Source organism: Mastigoproctus giganteus, chromosome 9, assembly GCF_048544385.1.
Source record: "Mastigoproctus giganteus isolate SK-2022 chromosome 9, ASM4854438v1, whole genome shotgun sequence".
NCBI classification, from domain to species: domain Eukaryota; kingdom Metazoa; phylum Arthropoda; class Arachnida; order Uropygi; family Thelyphonidae; genus Mastigoproctus; species Mastigoproctus giganteus.
Window position 1 is genome coordinate 123,910,729 of NC_143583.1, and position 17,752 is coordinate 123,928,480.

The following is a 17,752-nucleotide window of genomic DNA, read 5'->3' on the forward strand; positions in this document are numbered from 1 at the left end:
TTGTTATTAGGATCCTCCTGAAGTCCTCGTAGATTTCACAGCTGTGGGCAAGGTGCTCCCACGTCTGATCCTCTCCACAGTGGCAGCGGGGTGAGTCTGAAATTCTGAAGTCATGTAGTTTTTTCTGGAAGGAGCCATGTCCAGTGAGGAGGTAGGTAGCATAGAGTCCTGGTGAAAACCAGACAGGTGTGAGGGGGTAGAAGGCCCTGACATCAGGGAGGAATCTTTTGGTGACAGCGCCTTTAGTTGATGTCTGCCATCTTTCTTGCCAGGTGTCTGTTAGATGTTCATTAAGTCTCATCTTTTCAGCGTTTCTATTATTTGCTGGGTCAGTGGTGAAACCTGCACAAGTAACTGCTCTTCCTTTGGCTATTTGGTAGAGCAACCCATGACGAACAATCTCCAGGTCCAGTGGAAGAGATCCAGTGAGGACCTGTAGCGCATGGGTGCTGACAGTGCGACAAGCACGCGAGGACAGAAGGAGAAGAGAGCGCTGGATAGTTCCTAGGCGCGATCTGTTTACTACGGTATTGGCCTTCTTGTACCAGACTCCAGAAGCATAGGTGATAACCGGGATGAAAACTGCCTTATAGAAGAGTGACAGCGTTCTCTTCTTTAAGCCCCAGTCCTTCTGGGCAACTCTTGAGACTTGGGCAGCATACTTCCTGATCTTAATCCTGAGTTGGTCTAGATGAGGAGTGAAGGAAAGGTTTTTGTCTAAGATCAAACCTAGATATTTAAGCTCTGTTTTTAGTTTTACTGTAACACCATTGACCTTGATTTGGGGTGGTCTTCTCAAATCAAGGGTGCCTTTTAGTAGGATCGAATTGGTTTTCTCTGGGGAGATCTTTAGGTTGTTATGCTCTGCCCAAGCTTGAAGGGTGGAGATGGCCTGGTTGGCAGTTGCTTCTAGTTGGGTTCTGTTATTGGCAGAAAAGAGCATGACCAGGTCATCTGCATAGGCCTGGGTTTGTACATTGTTGAGTTTGGTGTTCGGGAAATCATCCAGCACCAGATTCCAGAGGAGAGGCCCCAGGACAGATCCCTGAGGGCATCCCCTGAAGACTGGTCTGGAGACACTGCAGTGGGGAGCAGACACGACAACTTGCCGGTCCTGGAGATAGGTCTTGATGCATCTATATAAGTTTTCTGGGACATGCGCTCTTCGGAGTCTGCCCAGGACGCTGGGCCACCAGAGGGAATCGAAGGCACCAGCAAAGTCAAAGGAGATTAGTAGAAAGTATTTGGAGTTGCAGTTGGTAGCAGCTTCAATGATTGTTTCCAGTGCATCAATCGTGGAGCGTCCTTTCCGGAAACCGTACTGCTTAGGTGAGGAGAGACCAGCGTCATTGTAGTGGGCTTCTATTCTATGGGAGATCATCCTTTCGAGAAGTTTGCTGAAGACTGGCAGCAGTGCAATGGGCCGGTAAGATTGTGGCAGATCATGTGGTTTGGTTGCATTCTTCAATATAAGTCTAAGGATTGCAGTCCTCCATTGTGTGGGGAAGAATCCTTGGTGGAGACAGTGGTTTAACAGGTTGAGTATTGTAGTGGGAATAAGTTCAATGGCCTTCTGGACGATTTCTGGATCGAGCATGTCTCTGCCCGGAGCCTTCTTGTTTCTGATTCTAGATGCAGCTAAGTTGAGCTCGGTTGTGGTGAAGGGTTCTTCAATTGCAGTTGTGTGATATGTTTCATTTTCCATGCAGAGCTGTAGCTGTTCCGGTGTGTGTGGGTCAGCAGGCTGCTGAAATGTAGCGTCTAAAATATTATTGATAGTATCTTGCCACGATCTGGTATACAGTCCGTTCGGTAATTTTGTGGTTGATACGACCTCGCCTCTGGGAAGCTTGTTAGTGGTCACTTTGTACACAATCCCCCAGGGATCGGCGTTCCCTTCAGTGCTTACCAGGGCTTCCCATGAGCGCCTTTTGCGCTGTTTTATTGTTGTGGTATACTGGTTCCTGGTCACTCGATATTGCTGCAGTAAAGCCTCTGTTTCTTCTGGAGGCCATGTTCTTCTTGCACGTTGATAGCGTTTTCGTCGGTAAATGACTTCGCGTCTAAGAGCCTGGAGTTCAGGTGACCACCAGGGGACAGCACCAGGTGTGAATCTCTTCTTTTTGATAGCCTTGTTTGCAGCATTACTGACGAGCTGTGTAATTGCACATTGATGCTGGTCTGGGCTGAGGCCGCTAGGATTGAAGCGGCTGGCTGCACTGGTCAATTCCTCCTTAAAAAGGTTCCAGTCAGCCTTATTCAGGGCATATCTTCTTTGTTGAGTTCGGTTGGTTGGTTGTGTGACTAGTGAACGGTGTAGTTGGAAGGTTAGTACCCTGTGGTCAGAGGTGGTCCAGTCCTCACGGACTGTCCAGGAAGCAAGGTGCTGAGCAATGGAGCTTGAGGCTAAGGTGATATCTATTGTAGCTTCCCACAGGGTACTGGAGAAAGTTGGCAGGCAGTTAGGTTTGTTTAGAATGACCAGGTTGCTGTTCGACAAGTAGTCCTCAAGACGTTGGCCATTTCTATTTCCTCTGTGATTTTGAGTTCGGCTGTGCCAGGCTGGGGACCTGCAATTAACATCAGCCCCTATAATGAGTTTAGCATTTGGCATTTGTAGCTGGATGGTCTGTAGATATCGGGTGGCAGGAAGAATATCTTCCCCCGGTCGACAGTATATCGAAACTAAGTAGAATTGCCCCAGTGGTGAAATTACATGGGCGCACACAGCCCAGCTAGTACACAGATCAGTGATTTTGGTGACAGTCAGTTCGGGATTGCGAACGACGATCGCGGCCCAGGGTGTGTCACCATCAACCTGGACCACTTTAAATCTTAAGGGGTAGCCTTTTACCTCCTTGTTATGAGTGTATGGCTCCTGAAGCAGCAGCACATCTAAGTTCTCTTCATCTGCCTTTTTGACCAGTTGTGCAGCAACAGCCTTGGCCCTCTGAGCGTTATGTTGTGCTATTTTCACAGTGTGGGTATTTAGGTTTGGTCTGTTACTCCCCATATTCTATTCTTGATTGTTGAGCACTTCTGGCTTTGAGATAAACTGGGCAACTGCTGTCATGGAGCGAATGGTTGGCTGGCACTTTTAGGGCCTTGCAATTGGCACATGTGGGAGGTTGAGACTTTTTGTGACGTGTAGCGTATTCATGCCCCATTTCGGCACAGTGGCCACAGGTGGGAAGATTTTGCCTGCACGTGTGCGTGGTGTGGCCGAAACGGCAGCACCTGAAACATTTGGGGACGGCTACATGCTCCCTAAAGCGGTGGCTGCCCCAGTTGATGTAAATTCTTGTTTGTTGGGAGAGGATCTTCCAGGCCTTGGGTGATAGCTCAAAGACCCAGTTAATGGTGTGCCCAGCTCTGGGTTTTGTTTGGAATTTAGGGATTATGTGAGAAGTTGGTTCTTCATCTGGGAGTTCCTGTTTCAAGTTTCTGTGGAAAATTTCGCTTTGCAATTCCTCTGGAAGGAGATCCTTGTCCACATCTAGTACCAGTATGCAAGGGCCCTTTTGTCTAGGGGGCTCGGCCAGGAGTGCCACAGATGGTAATTTAGGATTCTTAACAATCAGTTCAGCATCCTCTTTTGTGGCTGTTTCTATAATTACTCCTGTATTTCGCGTTTTGCGAATTGACTTGATTTTAGTGTTCTTTAAGTCATCTGTCAAGGAATCCATGATGGTCTTCTTGACCTCCTCACTGGACATATGACCTTCATTGGTAAGGGGTTTAAGTACCACAAAGTTAGGTCTGGGTGATAGCGTTTTCTTCAGTGTAGTCCGTAGGTTGGTACCTGAATTGTTTGTCTCGTAGCTCAGTTCCTGAGATTCGGGAATAAAGTCCGGTGGTGACTTCCTCAGCGTCTGGGCATATGTGGAGTCGCGCTGTCGCATTTGTTTTACTCCACAGTCAGTGTAGGCTTCCAATTTTGCAGTTGCCTTTTCGCTTTCCAGGTGAGTCTGGATAAGCAGCGATTCTAGCTTATTCCATAGGGTGACGATTTCTGCCCTAAGAAGTGTTGTAATTCTGTTAGTTGGCTCTTTGAGCACGTTCTCCAGTGCTACTTTGAGTTGTAGCGATTGTTGGATAACTGTCCCCTCAGGCATGCTGGGGTCAAGGGGGAGGTCAGGTTGTCTCATATCTGTGTACTCGGTTTGGGAGAGGGGGGGTTCCATGGTCCCTCTGTTTTGAGATTTTGACCTGGTTTTTCGATCAAATTTGGTACCGATTGATTTTTTGTTCTTAATGGGGGGTTCAGTTTGAGATCCCTCATGTTCTTCGTGTTGCTCTGCTATTTTAGGGTTGTCGGTCACTGGCAGGGTTGTGTTTACAGCCGATTTCCTCGATTTACCCTCCATTTTGAGCAGATACGAATTGGCGAGTTCACTCCGGATGAGCGAGTGGCGAGACAGTCTCACAGAAGGAGCTCAGAAAATGAGTGCAGATGATACCCACTGCAAGTTAGTAGGTGAATCAACTTAAGAAGTGCTACACAAGAACAGTTACCACCAATAGGATTTACGTGCTGTTAAGTCACGTGCTATTTGCCCTGGGATGACATCCATATGGTCATTATAATGGTATTAAGTTACACCAGTGCTTGCAATATTATTTATATCAAGTGGCACAATTATAATTTCTGCTGAAATTGCCAAAATCAGCCGTTCACATCCAGTATCAGCGCCCTAATTTAAATAGCCGACTGGGCTAGGTGAGTAAAGTGCCTGCCTGGCAACCCAAAGGTCGCGGCTCAAATCCCTCCTCGGGCTTGGATCAGAGTACTGCAAAAACCTTGGGAGGTGTATTATAGCCACAGAAGCCGATGCGCCAACAACTAACTAGGGTTAAACGAGGCAGTCAGCGATTCCTGAGTTAGGCCTAACAATATTACAAAGGTAATAAACTAATATTAACAATTTACAAAATCTATTAAAATTTATATCCAGTTAGGGAAAAACTTACTGACAATTTCTGCACAACAACTGAATTAAATAAAACACAATGAATACATTAGGATATTAAATGAAATGCAGCATACTAAAACGTCAACCGTACTAACAACGACACTAGCGACATCCCCGAGACGGCTGTGATGTGGGCATAGAGTTGGAGTCGCTCTGAGGGAAGACTGAGGGATTCTCCATGAGCACAGGTCCCAGAATGATGGTGCCGAAATCTCGCCAACCATCATTTTGATAGTCGTGGTAAGATGTTTCACCCTAATCAGCGTGGGGAGCCTGTGAATTTGAATTAAGCTGGCCATTTCAGTTGTCCTGAGCTGTGGAGGCAGTTTGTGTTTGTTTATGGCCCATTTTAAGAGCCAATACTCAGCAGAAAAAAGTGGCCTGATTGTGCTAGTTGCAGCTAGCAACTAGCTGCAACTAGCACAATCTATGTTTTATTGGAATTTTGAAAATAGAGAGGAGGAGGAGGAGGTCATTATCCCTCTCTATAAGACAATGTTGTGACCACACTTGGAATATTGTATCCAACAAAGTTTTGAAAATTCAGCAGATGGGCTACATCTGTAGGCTAAAGGAGTGGTTCTGAATCTTTTGTCTTAAGTCACACTTGAAATTAAAGGATGAATATTCGTGGCACTCCTAAATAGTGGTTGCCATTGAACGCAATAGGGTTTTTCCTAATTTCGCAGTACACCATTTGAGAACCACTAATGTAAAGAAAGATATAGAAGTTGTAAAGAAGATGTAAAGGACAACTAGATTGGTGAAGGCTAAGTTTTATCCCTCTAAGGAACAACTTAAAGAGTGTCTACAGATGGTTTGCAGAGGTTACTAATTAGATAGTTTGTGGCAGAGAAGGATTTTATTACACCCACCTTTACTGTTTTATAATGTCCTAAGGGGGATTAGTAAAATGAATGAGGCACGGCTATTCTTACTGGTGAACAAGGTTCCTGCCTCAGATAAGAACCAGAAGACAAATTCCAGACCAGTACCAGAAGACACAAATATATAACCTTAGGGAGTAACAGTTGATTCAGTCTTTTAAATTTTACCTTTGGACAGCATGTTTGAATAAGTTTACTGCAAGTGTAGCCAAGGTGCAAGAGTTTCATAAAATTCAAGGGAGAACTGGACGGACACTTTCTGACAATGGGAATAATATGAGAGTTTATTTTGTAAGTGTGCTTACTTGTATCCTTCTGTCATTTTAATACTAATTTTCTTCTTTTATAGCTTAATCCCATTTATTTAAGGTCAGCTTTTTGAGTCTGTTCCATTCCTTTCTATCCTAGTTCATCATCATCATCATCAGCCATTTTCAATCTATTGCAGAATGAAGGCCTCTCCAGCAACTTTCTGTTTTCTTCTGTTTTGTACAATGGCCATCCATTTACTACCCACAAACTCATGAATTTCATCTGTCCATCTCCTTTGTTGTCTTCCAGGTTTTCTTCTAGATACTCTTGGGTACCATTCTGTTATTTTCTTAGTCCATCTGTCATCATGTCTTCGAGCTATGTGTCCTGCCCAAGACCATTTTAGTTCTTTAGTTTTGATAAGAATGTCCTATTACTTGAGTTTGCTGCCTAATTGACGAGTTTCTCTTCTTATCTAACAGTCTGATTCCCAATATAATTCGTTCTATTCTTCGCTGTGTACTTCTCAGCTTCTCTTCCATTCTTTTGGTGAGTGCCCAAGTTTCACTTCCTTAAGTCATGGTGGATAGCATACATTGGTTCATTATTTTACATTTCAGACAAATTAGGATATTGCTCCTCAGTATGTGACTATATTTCCTGAATGCTATCCATCCAAAATTTATTCTTTTCTTGAATTCCAGCCATTTATCATTATTACAGCTAATGACTTGTCCCAGATAAATATCTGAATCCACCTGTTCAATTACTGCTCCTTCAATCATTATATCCCTTTCTGTGGCATACTTGTTCATTATTACTTTTGTTTTAGTCATATTCATTTTTAGTCCAAAATCCTTACCAACTCTGCATAACCAATTAAGATTTTCCTCTAATTCTTTGGGATCATGGTTGTGATCACAATGTCATCTGCAAATCGTAAATGGTTTAGGTACTCTCCATTCACATCAACTTCTCTCTGCGACCAGTCCAATCTTCTGTAAGCTTCTTCAAGGGCAGCAGTAAACAACTTTGGAAATATTGTCTCCTTGTCAAACTCCTTTCTAAATTTTAAATTTGGTACTGTCTTTGTCTAGTCTAATAAAGGAGGTAGCGTTGTTGTATATTTTTTTCAAAATCATAATGTATGGGGTATCTATGCCTTGCCTTTCCAGTGCCCAGAACATTGTCTTATACTGTATGGAGTCAAATGCTTTTTCATAATCCACAGATGCCAGGCATGGTGTTTTATACTCATTTGTTTTCTCCATTAGCTGCGATATTACATGAAGGTGATCCATAGTTGAAAATCCTGTCCTAAAGCCAACTTGCTGTTTTGGCTGTTTCTCGTCAAGTATTCTTTCTAATCTGTTATTAATAGACCATGTGAAAAACTTGTAAATGTGGGACAACAAGCTCTGACTTAAAAAAAAAAAAAAAAAGGTAAACTGCAGCCATGATCAACCCACTGCAGGATGGAAGCCTCCTCGACAATTCATGTTGGGGGAAATAGACCATAATCTGCCATGCTGGTTCAGTGCGTGTTGGCAGGTGAACCGTATTTAGTAGTCAAGGAGCGTGTGCTACTGCACTCCCGCTCCTGACCACTTGGCTACGGAAGCCTCTTAGTCATCCCCAAATGTTCATGGAGGATGGTTATAATTGCTCCCTCAGATATATCATATTCCCTAGAGATTTGGGACATTTCTGGAGTGGTTCCCATTCTAGAAATTTGCCAAGATGTAGATCACTTCAGAGTACCAGAAAGATGTAAATCACATCAGAGTACCAGAATTTCACCTAGTATTCTGAAGGTGCACTGTTGCCATACACAGCCACCATCCTTTCATGAATGGCCTTTAGTCCATTTCCTTCTTTGGTGAGAAATTTGATGACTGAACAATGCTCCAATTTCAGTAAATTTATAATTTGATACAGATGTCTCCCTTCTTTCTGTTATGGCAGCAAAACCTAAAAACAGTGGGATCAAAATTAGTATGATTCAAGTTGAAATATGTCTGCTTCTTTTGGCATTATAACCCTGGGTTGGTCTTAGCCTTCTCAACAGTGTTCCACTAGTAATCCCTCCCAGATCTGCAACTTCTTATTTTCATGATCTTTAAGTCCTCTTCTGCATCATCCATTCATCTTTTCTGCAGTCTTCCTCTTGCCCTCCTACCAGGAGGTTTCCATTTCATTATCCTCTAAATAGTTCTGCTGTCATCCATTCTCATAACATGTCCCAGCCAGGCAAATCTCTAGCTCTTCACAAATCTGATGATGTCCACATCCTGAATAAGATTGTCAAGTTCATGGTTCATTCTGATCCTCCAGGATCCATCAACATCTTGTGTGGGCCAAGGACTTTTCACAAAATTCTATGCTCGATCACTCCCAACAACTACTCATCTTTACTCATAGTTGAAATACGTAGAAACATGATAAATCACAAATCATTGAAATATAACTATTGAAATATAAATTATCTACCTAAGTACCTTAGGTAGATAATTTATTGAATGCCCATTGTGTGATCAGCATCACCTTGATCCTGAACTTTGTAAACAAAACTGTTTGGGCTTTGGTAATGTTGCTGAAATCTGCTGCAAGCTCTGAAACTTCGTCTTTGGTTGTACTGAAACACCAACACTCATCTGCAGTGACAGTAGTTGAGGAAATTAGGATGGTGTTGACAAGTCTGGATGAAGTCTTTGCATGATGACAGTCTTTGTTGCTTCTGCTGACTCATGAGGCTGTGTGGCACAAATTTTGCACAGACCTTCCTTTTTCTTAAATATTCATGCAGAATTTTAAGTTATTGTTGAGAATCCTGTTCTAAAGCCAGCTTGCTCTTTCAGTTGATTTTCATCAAGTATTCTTTCTAATCTGTTGGTAATGACCCTTGTGAACAGCTTGTAGATGTGGGACAACTTAATTGCTCCATAATTTCCAATTTCTGATTTATATCCTTTCTTATATTTGAGTGACACCTAAAAAGTGGAATAATGATTGCATTATTCCACTTTTTAGGTGTCACTCCTTTCCTATTGTATTTTGTGAAGATTCTTGCCAGTTTCCGTGTCATGTCTCTTCCTGCAAATTTTTACAACTCTACAGTAACTTCATCTTCATCCAGGGGTTTCTGATTCTTCATTTTCTTCAATGCATGTTCTGCCTCATCAGGAAGAATATCGGGTATGTTTTATATGTTAATAATTTGTGATCCATCATCCCTACTGCTGGCATCATTCCCTCGTTCCTTGTATAACTCTTTATAGTAGTCTTCTGCTATTTGAATTATGCCTTCTCTGCTATTTACAAGTACACCATTACTATTCTTCAATTTCAGTATCATTTGTCTTTCGGTATTGCTGCTCATGGCTGCTGATTTAAGTCCTTTGTTTTCCCTTAATGCTTGTTCTACTTCTCTTGTGTTAAATCTTATGTCCTCTCTGAGTCTCTTTCTAATGGCTGTGCATAACTCAGTATACTCAATTTTGTCCTTGTCATTGTTTATCTTGGTCTTCATTTGTCATCTTCTGTTCATCATGACAAGTGTTTCTTGACTAATTTTTTCTGCTTTGGATTTCTTTTTACCTATAGGTTTCTTGGGCTTTATCACTTTCAGAAAATTATATTCCTCGCCGATATCTTGGTCCTGAAAGGTCTTATAAACTCAAACTTGTTCTTAAGTTCCAGTACATACTGCTTTTTCTCCTCTTCTGTTATCTCAAAGACCTATTACATATTATTTACTCGAGTCAGTTTTTTTCCTTTCTTTTCTTACATCTATATCAAGTGTGCATCTTACCATTCTGTGATCACTTTCAACTTGTTCAGGACAGTAACATCATTCACAATATATCTTCTGTTAGTGAGGATAAGTCAATTTCATTGTTAATCCATTTGGGCTCTTCTGTGTCGACTTTCTGTTCACCCTTTTCTTGAAAAAAGTGTTCATTACTGATATTCCTTGAGATTCTGCAAATTCCACAAGCCTTTCACCTCTTTCATTTCTTTCACCAATTCCAAAATTTCTTGTAGTTTCCCTTTCTGCACTGTTTTGTCTCTTTCCAATCTTAGCATTGAAGTCCCCCATAATGATGGTGGTGTAGTGGGTTTTCTGCTCATCTAGAAGTTTCTCAGTTTCGGTGTACATTTCTTCAACCTCTTCATCATCATGGCTCATGTTAGTCCATAAATCATTATAACTTTTAGTTTGTACCTTTTTGAAATTCTGGGAAGTAGTCTTGACACCCTTAGTGATGTACTTTTGAATTCCAAAATGTTTTTTATATCTTCTTAGATCAGAAAGCCAACTCCACATTCACTCTTTTCACTGTTTCCATTGGTGTACAGCAGATTTCCACTTGATAAACTTATAAGTGATTAATTTCTTCTTTTTGTTCCAGCCAAACCCAAGATATTCCAATTCACATTTTCTAATTCCTTTTCCAGCTTTAATATCCTATCTTCACCGATGAGCAGTCTTACGTTGTGACAGGCCAAGTTCAGTTTCCATGCATCAACGTAAGATCGCAGAGGATGCTAAGAATCCCAGAGATTCTTAGCATCCTCTGCTTCCACTCTGATCCTCTCACTGCCATAAGAGAGGGAGTGAAAGCTGCTGGGGACTGAGGGCCATTTGTTTCATCGTGTTGTCATGTGCTGGAAGGTTTGGTCTTTTCCTCTTCATGCAGATGTCTTGAAGAGAACCACTCTAGATGTTTGTTCCCACCAAAGTGACGTAACAGGGCTTACCATCGAGAAGGTATGCATGAGTGGGTTTTAGGGAGGCAGACCAGCCGGACTTCTAAATCTTCTAAAACAGAAAGATATTGGATCCATCAGTGTTTTAGACTGTGTCTCTGATAACACGCAGAATGCATGTTCTCCTCTAAGCCCCCAGGGTCAAGTCACTTCTAATTCTGCACTCTTTTATGTCCTTTTCCACAAATTTTTTAGTACTGATACTAATTTTAAAAGGGATTTCAGAAAGCATCACCATTCAGCTACTTACTGTTATACATTTTATTAAGAATAAAATGTATCAACATTTTATTCTTAATAAGCTTTGTTAGTTTGTGGTATCAAAACGATTCTTCTTCAGGTTCCATGTTCAATTTGAACATTGGAAACCAACATTTTCCATCCAACTCTGTCAAACAGATAGGGAAGGAAAATAAACTTTGTTTATGTTGAGTATTAAATGTAAGATTCATTGTGACATATATTAGAATATAACCCTTCAATTTTCTATTGATATTATACTCTTTAGAGCACTTACAGTAAATGGTAAAGTATTAGTAAGCATAATGAAGTCATTCTATTCCTTTACAAATCTCATTTAAACCAAAACTTACATGACTCCAACTGTGTGATCTGTTTCTTACTGACATTACAAATATCTAAGGCTTTTATTATGTAACTGAGCCATTCCTTATTGCAGTGTTTTAATGTAAATTTATTTCCCCTGTAAACATGACTAAAGCTATGGATTTGCTATAAAAAAAGTGACATTTCTAAAATTTAAGTGTATGTAATTGATATTTAATATATATATATTTTTTTAAACTGCAGTTGCCATTTAAAACCTATGTAGTCTGCTGGCATCAAAATAGTAAAGCTTTTTTTAAAAAACAAAACATTGAAGTGAAGTTTGATTATAATAAAAATTATTTCTGAAATGGTTTATCTTTTAGTCTTTGTGTATATATATATTTTTTAAATGGATTTTATTTTTCGTTGTATATAGCTTATAATACCAATGTTAACTTTCCCCAATGCCTATTTATATTGAGGTTTGACAAAAAAATATTATCATGACAACTTATAATGGTAAAGAGTCCAATTAATTACATAATCTTATATTCATTATTCACAGAAACAATGAGGCTCTATACTTATATGAAACTAAGTATCTGTGCTGTTGAAAAAAATATGTATACATATAGATACATAATACATAATAACCTCAAAAAATGCCTTTGAAGTATCTCTATACATGTACTTTGAAGTGCATGCTGTTCCATCTTTTTTTTTTTTTTTTCTTAAAGAAAACGTTGCAATTTTTTTAAAAAAATATTCTTTTCATTGTAGGATCTCCCAAAAGCTACCACTTTTTTAGACTTGGTCATTGATCATCTGCCATTGTGGAGAAAATATGCAGCTGCATTTCCTGTGACAACTTGGCAAGAATTTGTGAATATGGTTCATATTCATGTAAATCCACTAGCAGGAGAGGAACACATGAAAGAGCTTATTCAGCAGTTGCAGCTGATGGGTGAAGTGAGTTTAGACTTTAGTTTATATTGAGTCACACTGCACTTTTCATAAATAATATATATATATTTTTTCATAAATAATATGTATATATATATATATGTATGTAACCATACAAATAAAGTAGAATAAGGATTAAAATAAAATAATGTCAGCAGTATGGCAAGACAAGAGCGAAAAAAGTCGAAATTAAACCTAAATTTTTTTTTTTTTTATGTAAACCTTTTCGTGAGCTGCTTGCTCTTTCTAGCTGAGCTGTAGAATTTAAGACCAAACCAAGCTGCATCACGTACCAACTGCATTTTTTTTTATGTAAACCCCAAACAATTATAAATAAATTAAATTTAATTAATTATAATTAATTTATAAATAAATTAAATCAAATTATAAATAAATTAAATTATAAATTATAAATAAATTAAATCAAACCAAGCAGGGAGGGAAGAGAGGGGTAACAAGAGTAAAAATGTTGCAGCAGAAACTCTAAAATAATTTAGAAAATCTAAATGTATGAATAATAATTCATTGAGTTTTAAAAGCCAATTAAATAGAAAATTAACGGTGCCACCTCTGACGGGCACCAGATCCAAATTTATGTGAAATATCACCAACAGAGATGTAAACCACTACAATAAAACAAAACAAAAATAAACCAAAAAATACTGACCATTACGACCCATCTTGACAGAGGACCACAAGGCCAATAATGGCCACAAGGCATTTCGAACGCTAGATAAATCGCCGCAAAGGAGAATTGATCGAAAGATCAGTCCGCCACCTGATCCCCAGATCGAACCGCCAGTGCAGGGGAATTGAACAACGGCTGTCTTGATGCAGCGAAAATTAAAAATAGAACAGATACGAGCACTCCAGTGCAAAGCCACACTACTGATGAAAGTAATCTTAACCAATTTATATAGACGAATAATGAACTATGTATATGTATGTATGTAAGAGAAGGCATTACCACTGCTAAAGTATTGGAAATTTATTCTAAGGTACTTTTAATATATATGTATAAAACATTTTTTATAGCAAAGGTATATGCCAACTAAATGAATTTTATATTTTGCCTGACTTAAATACCTGTTCATAAATTTTAAATTTATGATCTCATTTAGAAACGTTTAATGAAAGTCTTACCAACATTTCTCCTTTTTTTTTTAAACACAGTTTGAACATCTAATTAATCATATCATTAATCTCAGAAACTTTAATGCTGTATAATTTATGCTGTTTTTTGACTATATCAGCATAATACTGTTATTATATGAAGCCTCCTTTTATAAATATCTGCAATATAAGAGTTTATTGAATTTTTATCAATGCAGATGTTAGTTTTATCTATGAAAATGATAAAACTAACATTTACATTGATGAATGAAAGCTTATACACCCAATGGGAGGGAAGGTTGTGGACATTATGAGCAAAGGTGCATTGTAAGGTCAGTTTGAGATACATAATATCCTAACTGGATCACAACATAGTTTTGTAAATTTTGTTTTATTATGTACCTGCCTAAGTTACAATGAAATCGTAACAACATAGGATTAGATAAGTAACTATAAGTACGAGGGGTGGTCAATAATGAAAAATTGTAATTTTTCATGAGCTGCTTTCTGTTTATAGCTGAGCTGTAGAATTTAAGACCAAACCAAGCTGCATCACGTACCAACTGCATTTTTTTTTTTTATGTAAACCCCAAACACAAGAGGTATTAGAACCTATAGTACTTAGTACCGTGCTTGGGTTGGAGGTTGAGAAGACGAAAGAAGATATTTGTTGACATTGGATTTGAACTTCTTTAGACTGTAATTTTCAGGAAATACGTATGAAGGAAGGTTGTTCCAGAAAACGGCAGTTGAATGAATAAATGAGGAAGATGAAAAGTTGGTTCTGTGGGTTTGAAGTTGGACAGTAAATGGATGTTGGCTGGTGGCTGCACATGTTCGGACTGTTTTGAAAGAGAGAGCAGGAATTATAGAAGCCAATTCAGAAGAACAGTGCCCATGGAAGTATCTGTAGAAGAGGCATGCAGCAGAAACAGTACGTCTATGAGACAGCGAGTGGAGAGACTGTTAGAGATGAATCATTAATTAACTTAACTGCCGTCTTCTGAATGGAATCAAGAAGCCTGAGAGAGGTTTTGGGGGCACCACCCCAGATGTACGAACAATATTCCATGGCAGGGTGGATTTGCGATTTATACAGAGTGAGCAGCTGTTTGGAAGAAAAGTAACACCGAGAGCGAAAGAGAAAACCAAGTTTTTCAGATGCAGAGGAAGCAATATTTGTAATGTGCTTGTGCCAAGAGAGATTAGAAGTCAGGGTAATCCCCAAAAGAGATATATAATTTTGCCTAGAATTCGGAGGGTCAACAAAGATAAGCATAGGAGCAGAAGAATCCTTTTTGCGAGATATAAGACAAGACTGAGTTTTAGAAGGGTTGAAATCAACTAAGTTGTCTTTGCCGCACTGGAGAATTACCTGAAGATCAACATTTAAGGAATTGGTAGCAGATTTTCGAGAAGTTGAAGCTGATTGAGCAGGGCAAGGTTTCTTAAAATGGAAAGTGGAATGCAATGTGCTATCATTGGCAAAACTATGGATAGGATTTCCAGTCAATGGAAGAAGGTCATTAATATACAAGAGGAAAAGAGTGGGGGAAAGAACTGAACCTTGGGGGACACCGGCATTAGTGGAGAAGTTAGAAGACAGAGAGCCATCACCCTCAGTGAGTGATCAGAGAGAAAACTGGATAAGCAATTACTAAAAACAGTTGGCAAACCATAAGATGGAAGCTTGTTTAGAAGACCTTTATGCCAAACACGATCAAAAGCCTTTGAGATGTCAAGAGCAACTATTTGTGTTTCACTGAACCTTTCAATTGAATAAATTGAAAGGTTCTGCTCATCGTGGACTGATGTTATTAGTGGAGTCCCTCAGGGCTCAGTGTTGGGTCCATTGTTGTTTTCTGTATTTATAAATGATATTGATGATGGTATATCAAGCTTAATGTCCAAGTTTGCAGATGATACAAAGGTTGGCAGGGTTGTCAAGGACACTACTGACACTATGCTGCTGCAACAGGATCTGGAAAGGTTGAGCAGATGGGCTGAGAGGTGGCAAATGAAGTTTAACATTGACAAATGTAAAGTACTACACATGGGAAACAGCAACCCCAGAGCAACGTATCAACTCTGTGGTACTACACTGACAGTGGTAGAGAATGAAAGGGACTTGGGGGGTGATTGTGCAGGCAGATATGAAGTTCTCTGAGCAGTGCAGACGGGCTGCAAGAGTAGCTCATGGAGTATTGTCAATGATATACAGGAATTTTTCCAGCAGGGATAAGGAGGTGATTATTCCATTGTATAAGGCAATGGTCAGGCCACACCTAGAGTACTGTATACAGGTTTGGAGGCCTCATTTCAAGAAGGATGTAGAGCTGCTGGAACGAGTACAGAGAAGGGCAACAAGATTAGTGAATGGAACGAAGGGGTGCTCTTACGAAGAAAGGCTTAAGTTTTGCAAATTACAGTGTCTGGAGACTAGGCACCAGCGAGGTGATCTGATAGAGGTGTATAAAGCCTTGAATGGTTTAAGCATGCTCAATGCTGATGGGATTCTTCCTCTAGCTCAGAAAAATCACCTGAGAGGGCATAAATTCAAATTGAGGAAAGACAGATGTAGGATAGACGTGCGGAAATTTGCCTTTAGCCAGCGGGTGGTTGGTTGGTGGAACAGACTGCCATCCCTTGTGGTGGAGGTTGATAGCCTAAATAAGTTTAAGGCTCAGCTGGACAGGTATTTTGAACGAACAGAGGGGTGAAGTGGAAGTGGTTTTTTTTTTTTTTTTTTGGCTGATGCTGCATAAGCTTGCTTTCTTGCATCAAATGCCTCTACTAATGCTAATGCTAATAAATCAATAAATGGGTAACATAAGCCAGAATATCACCAGTGGATCGACACTGACGGAATCCATACTGGCGATCGTTAATCAGACGGAAGGTTTCTAGGTAGTTCAAGAGTTGGCGGTTAATTGATTTCTCCATTACTTTAGAAAGAGTAGAAGTAATTGCAATGGGACGATAATTGAATGGGAGGGATTTGTCACTATTTTTAGGAACTGGCTGGCTGAATATGAGCAAATTTCCAAGCCGAAGGAAAAACACCTTTGGAATAAGAAAGTGAAAAAAGGCGTCAAAGAATAGGAGTAAGTTTAGGAGCACAGGTTTTGAGAACTAGTGGAGAAATACCATCGGGACCTAGAGCTTTCTTAGCATCAAGATTCGTCAAAATCCTTCTGACATCCTTTTGACGGAAGACCACAGGAGGCATTGAATGGAGAGTGTTGGGAATGGTGGGAGGTGTTTTACCAAGATCATTAATACATGAGTTGGAAGAAAAATGGGATGCTAGCAGGTCAGTTTTATCCTTGGCTGAAGTGACAACAGAACCATCTGGTTTGGACAGAGATGGGAGCAGAGAATGGCAAAAGTTGCGGCCAATAGCTTTGGCAAGAGATCAGAATGCTCTGCTACCATTAGGGCAAGAAGCAAGTTTTCTACTCTTAACCTGTTTGAACTCTAGTATGGACTGATTAAAACTGCTTTACAATTGTTGCGAGCTTTGGTGTAGGCAGAAAATGAAACTGAAGAATTAGAAACAAGCCAATTACGATATGCAACATTCTTCTCTTAAACAGCCTTAGCACATTTATTGGAAAACCAAGGTTTAGATAAAGGACGAGATTTTAAAGTGGAGTGTGGGATAAAGGATTCCATTCCTGCAAGAATAATTTCACTGACACGATCTGAGCAAACGTTGACATCAGAAGTTTTGAAACAGTAATCCGACCAAGGAAAAGAAGAAAAGAAATCTCTCGTGTCATCCCATTTTGCACTCTTGTAATGCCAAACAACACGAGTTTGGGAATAGCCATGAGATAAAGGCTCCATTGGAGAAGTGGCAATCATCAAGTTGTGATTTGAGGTGCCTAAAGGACCCCTCACTTCGACTGTGTACTTTGAAGGGTTGTTTGTGATAAAAAGATCAAGCATGTTAGCTGTATGGTTAGGATTGTCTGGTATTCTTGTAGGAAAATGAACAATCCGTGCAAGGTCATTAGTAATTGCAAAAGCCTCAGCATCTCGGCCAGCTGGGTCGGTGTGACTAGAAAACGGAAGCCAGCTGGAGTTGTGAACATTAAAATCACCAAGGAAAATTACCTCACTGTTAGGAAAGTTGGACTGGGGAAAGTCAAGTTGCAAAGAGAGGAAGTCAAAGAGCTCCAAGTGATGAGTGGAGTTGGGAGAATGGTAGAGACAACAGATGAATTTGACACAAGAGGTAGA

General features: G+C 39.8%; 1 protein-coding gene across 1 annotated transcript in view; it reads left to right on the forward strand.

The window, feature by feature from the left end:
- The window catches only part of LOC150080700 (death-associated protein kinase dapk-1-like), a 248,550-nt gene that overhangs the window by 175,848 nt on the left and 54,950 nt on the right, over positions 1–17,752 (forward strand). Inside the window, exon 11 of the mRNA XM_090380788.1 lies at positions 12,212–12,400. Within this exon, the coding sequence (XP_090236914.1) occupies positions 12,212–12,400 (189 nt within the window). The remainder of the gene's footprint in view (positions 1–12,211; positions 12,401–17,752) is intronic.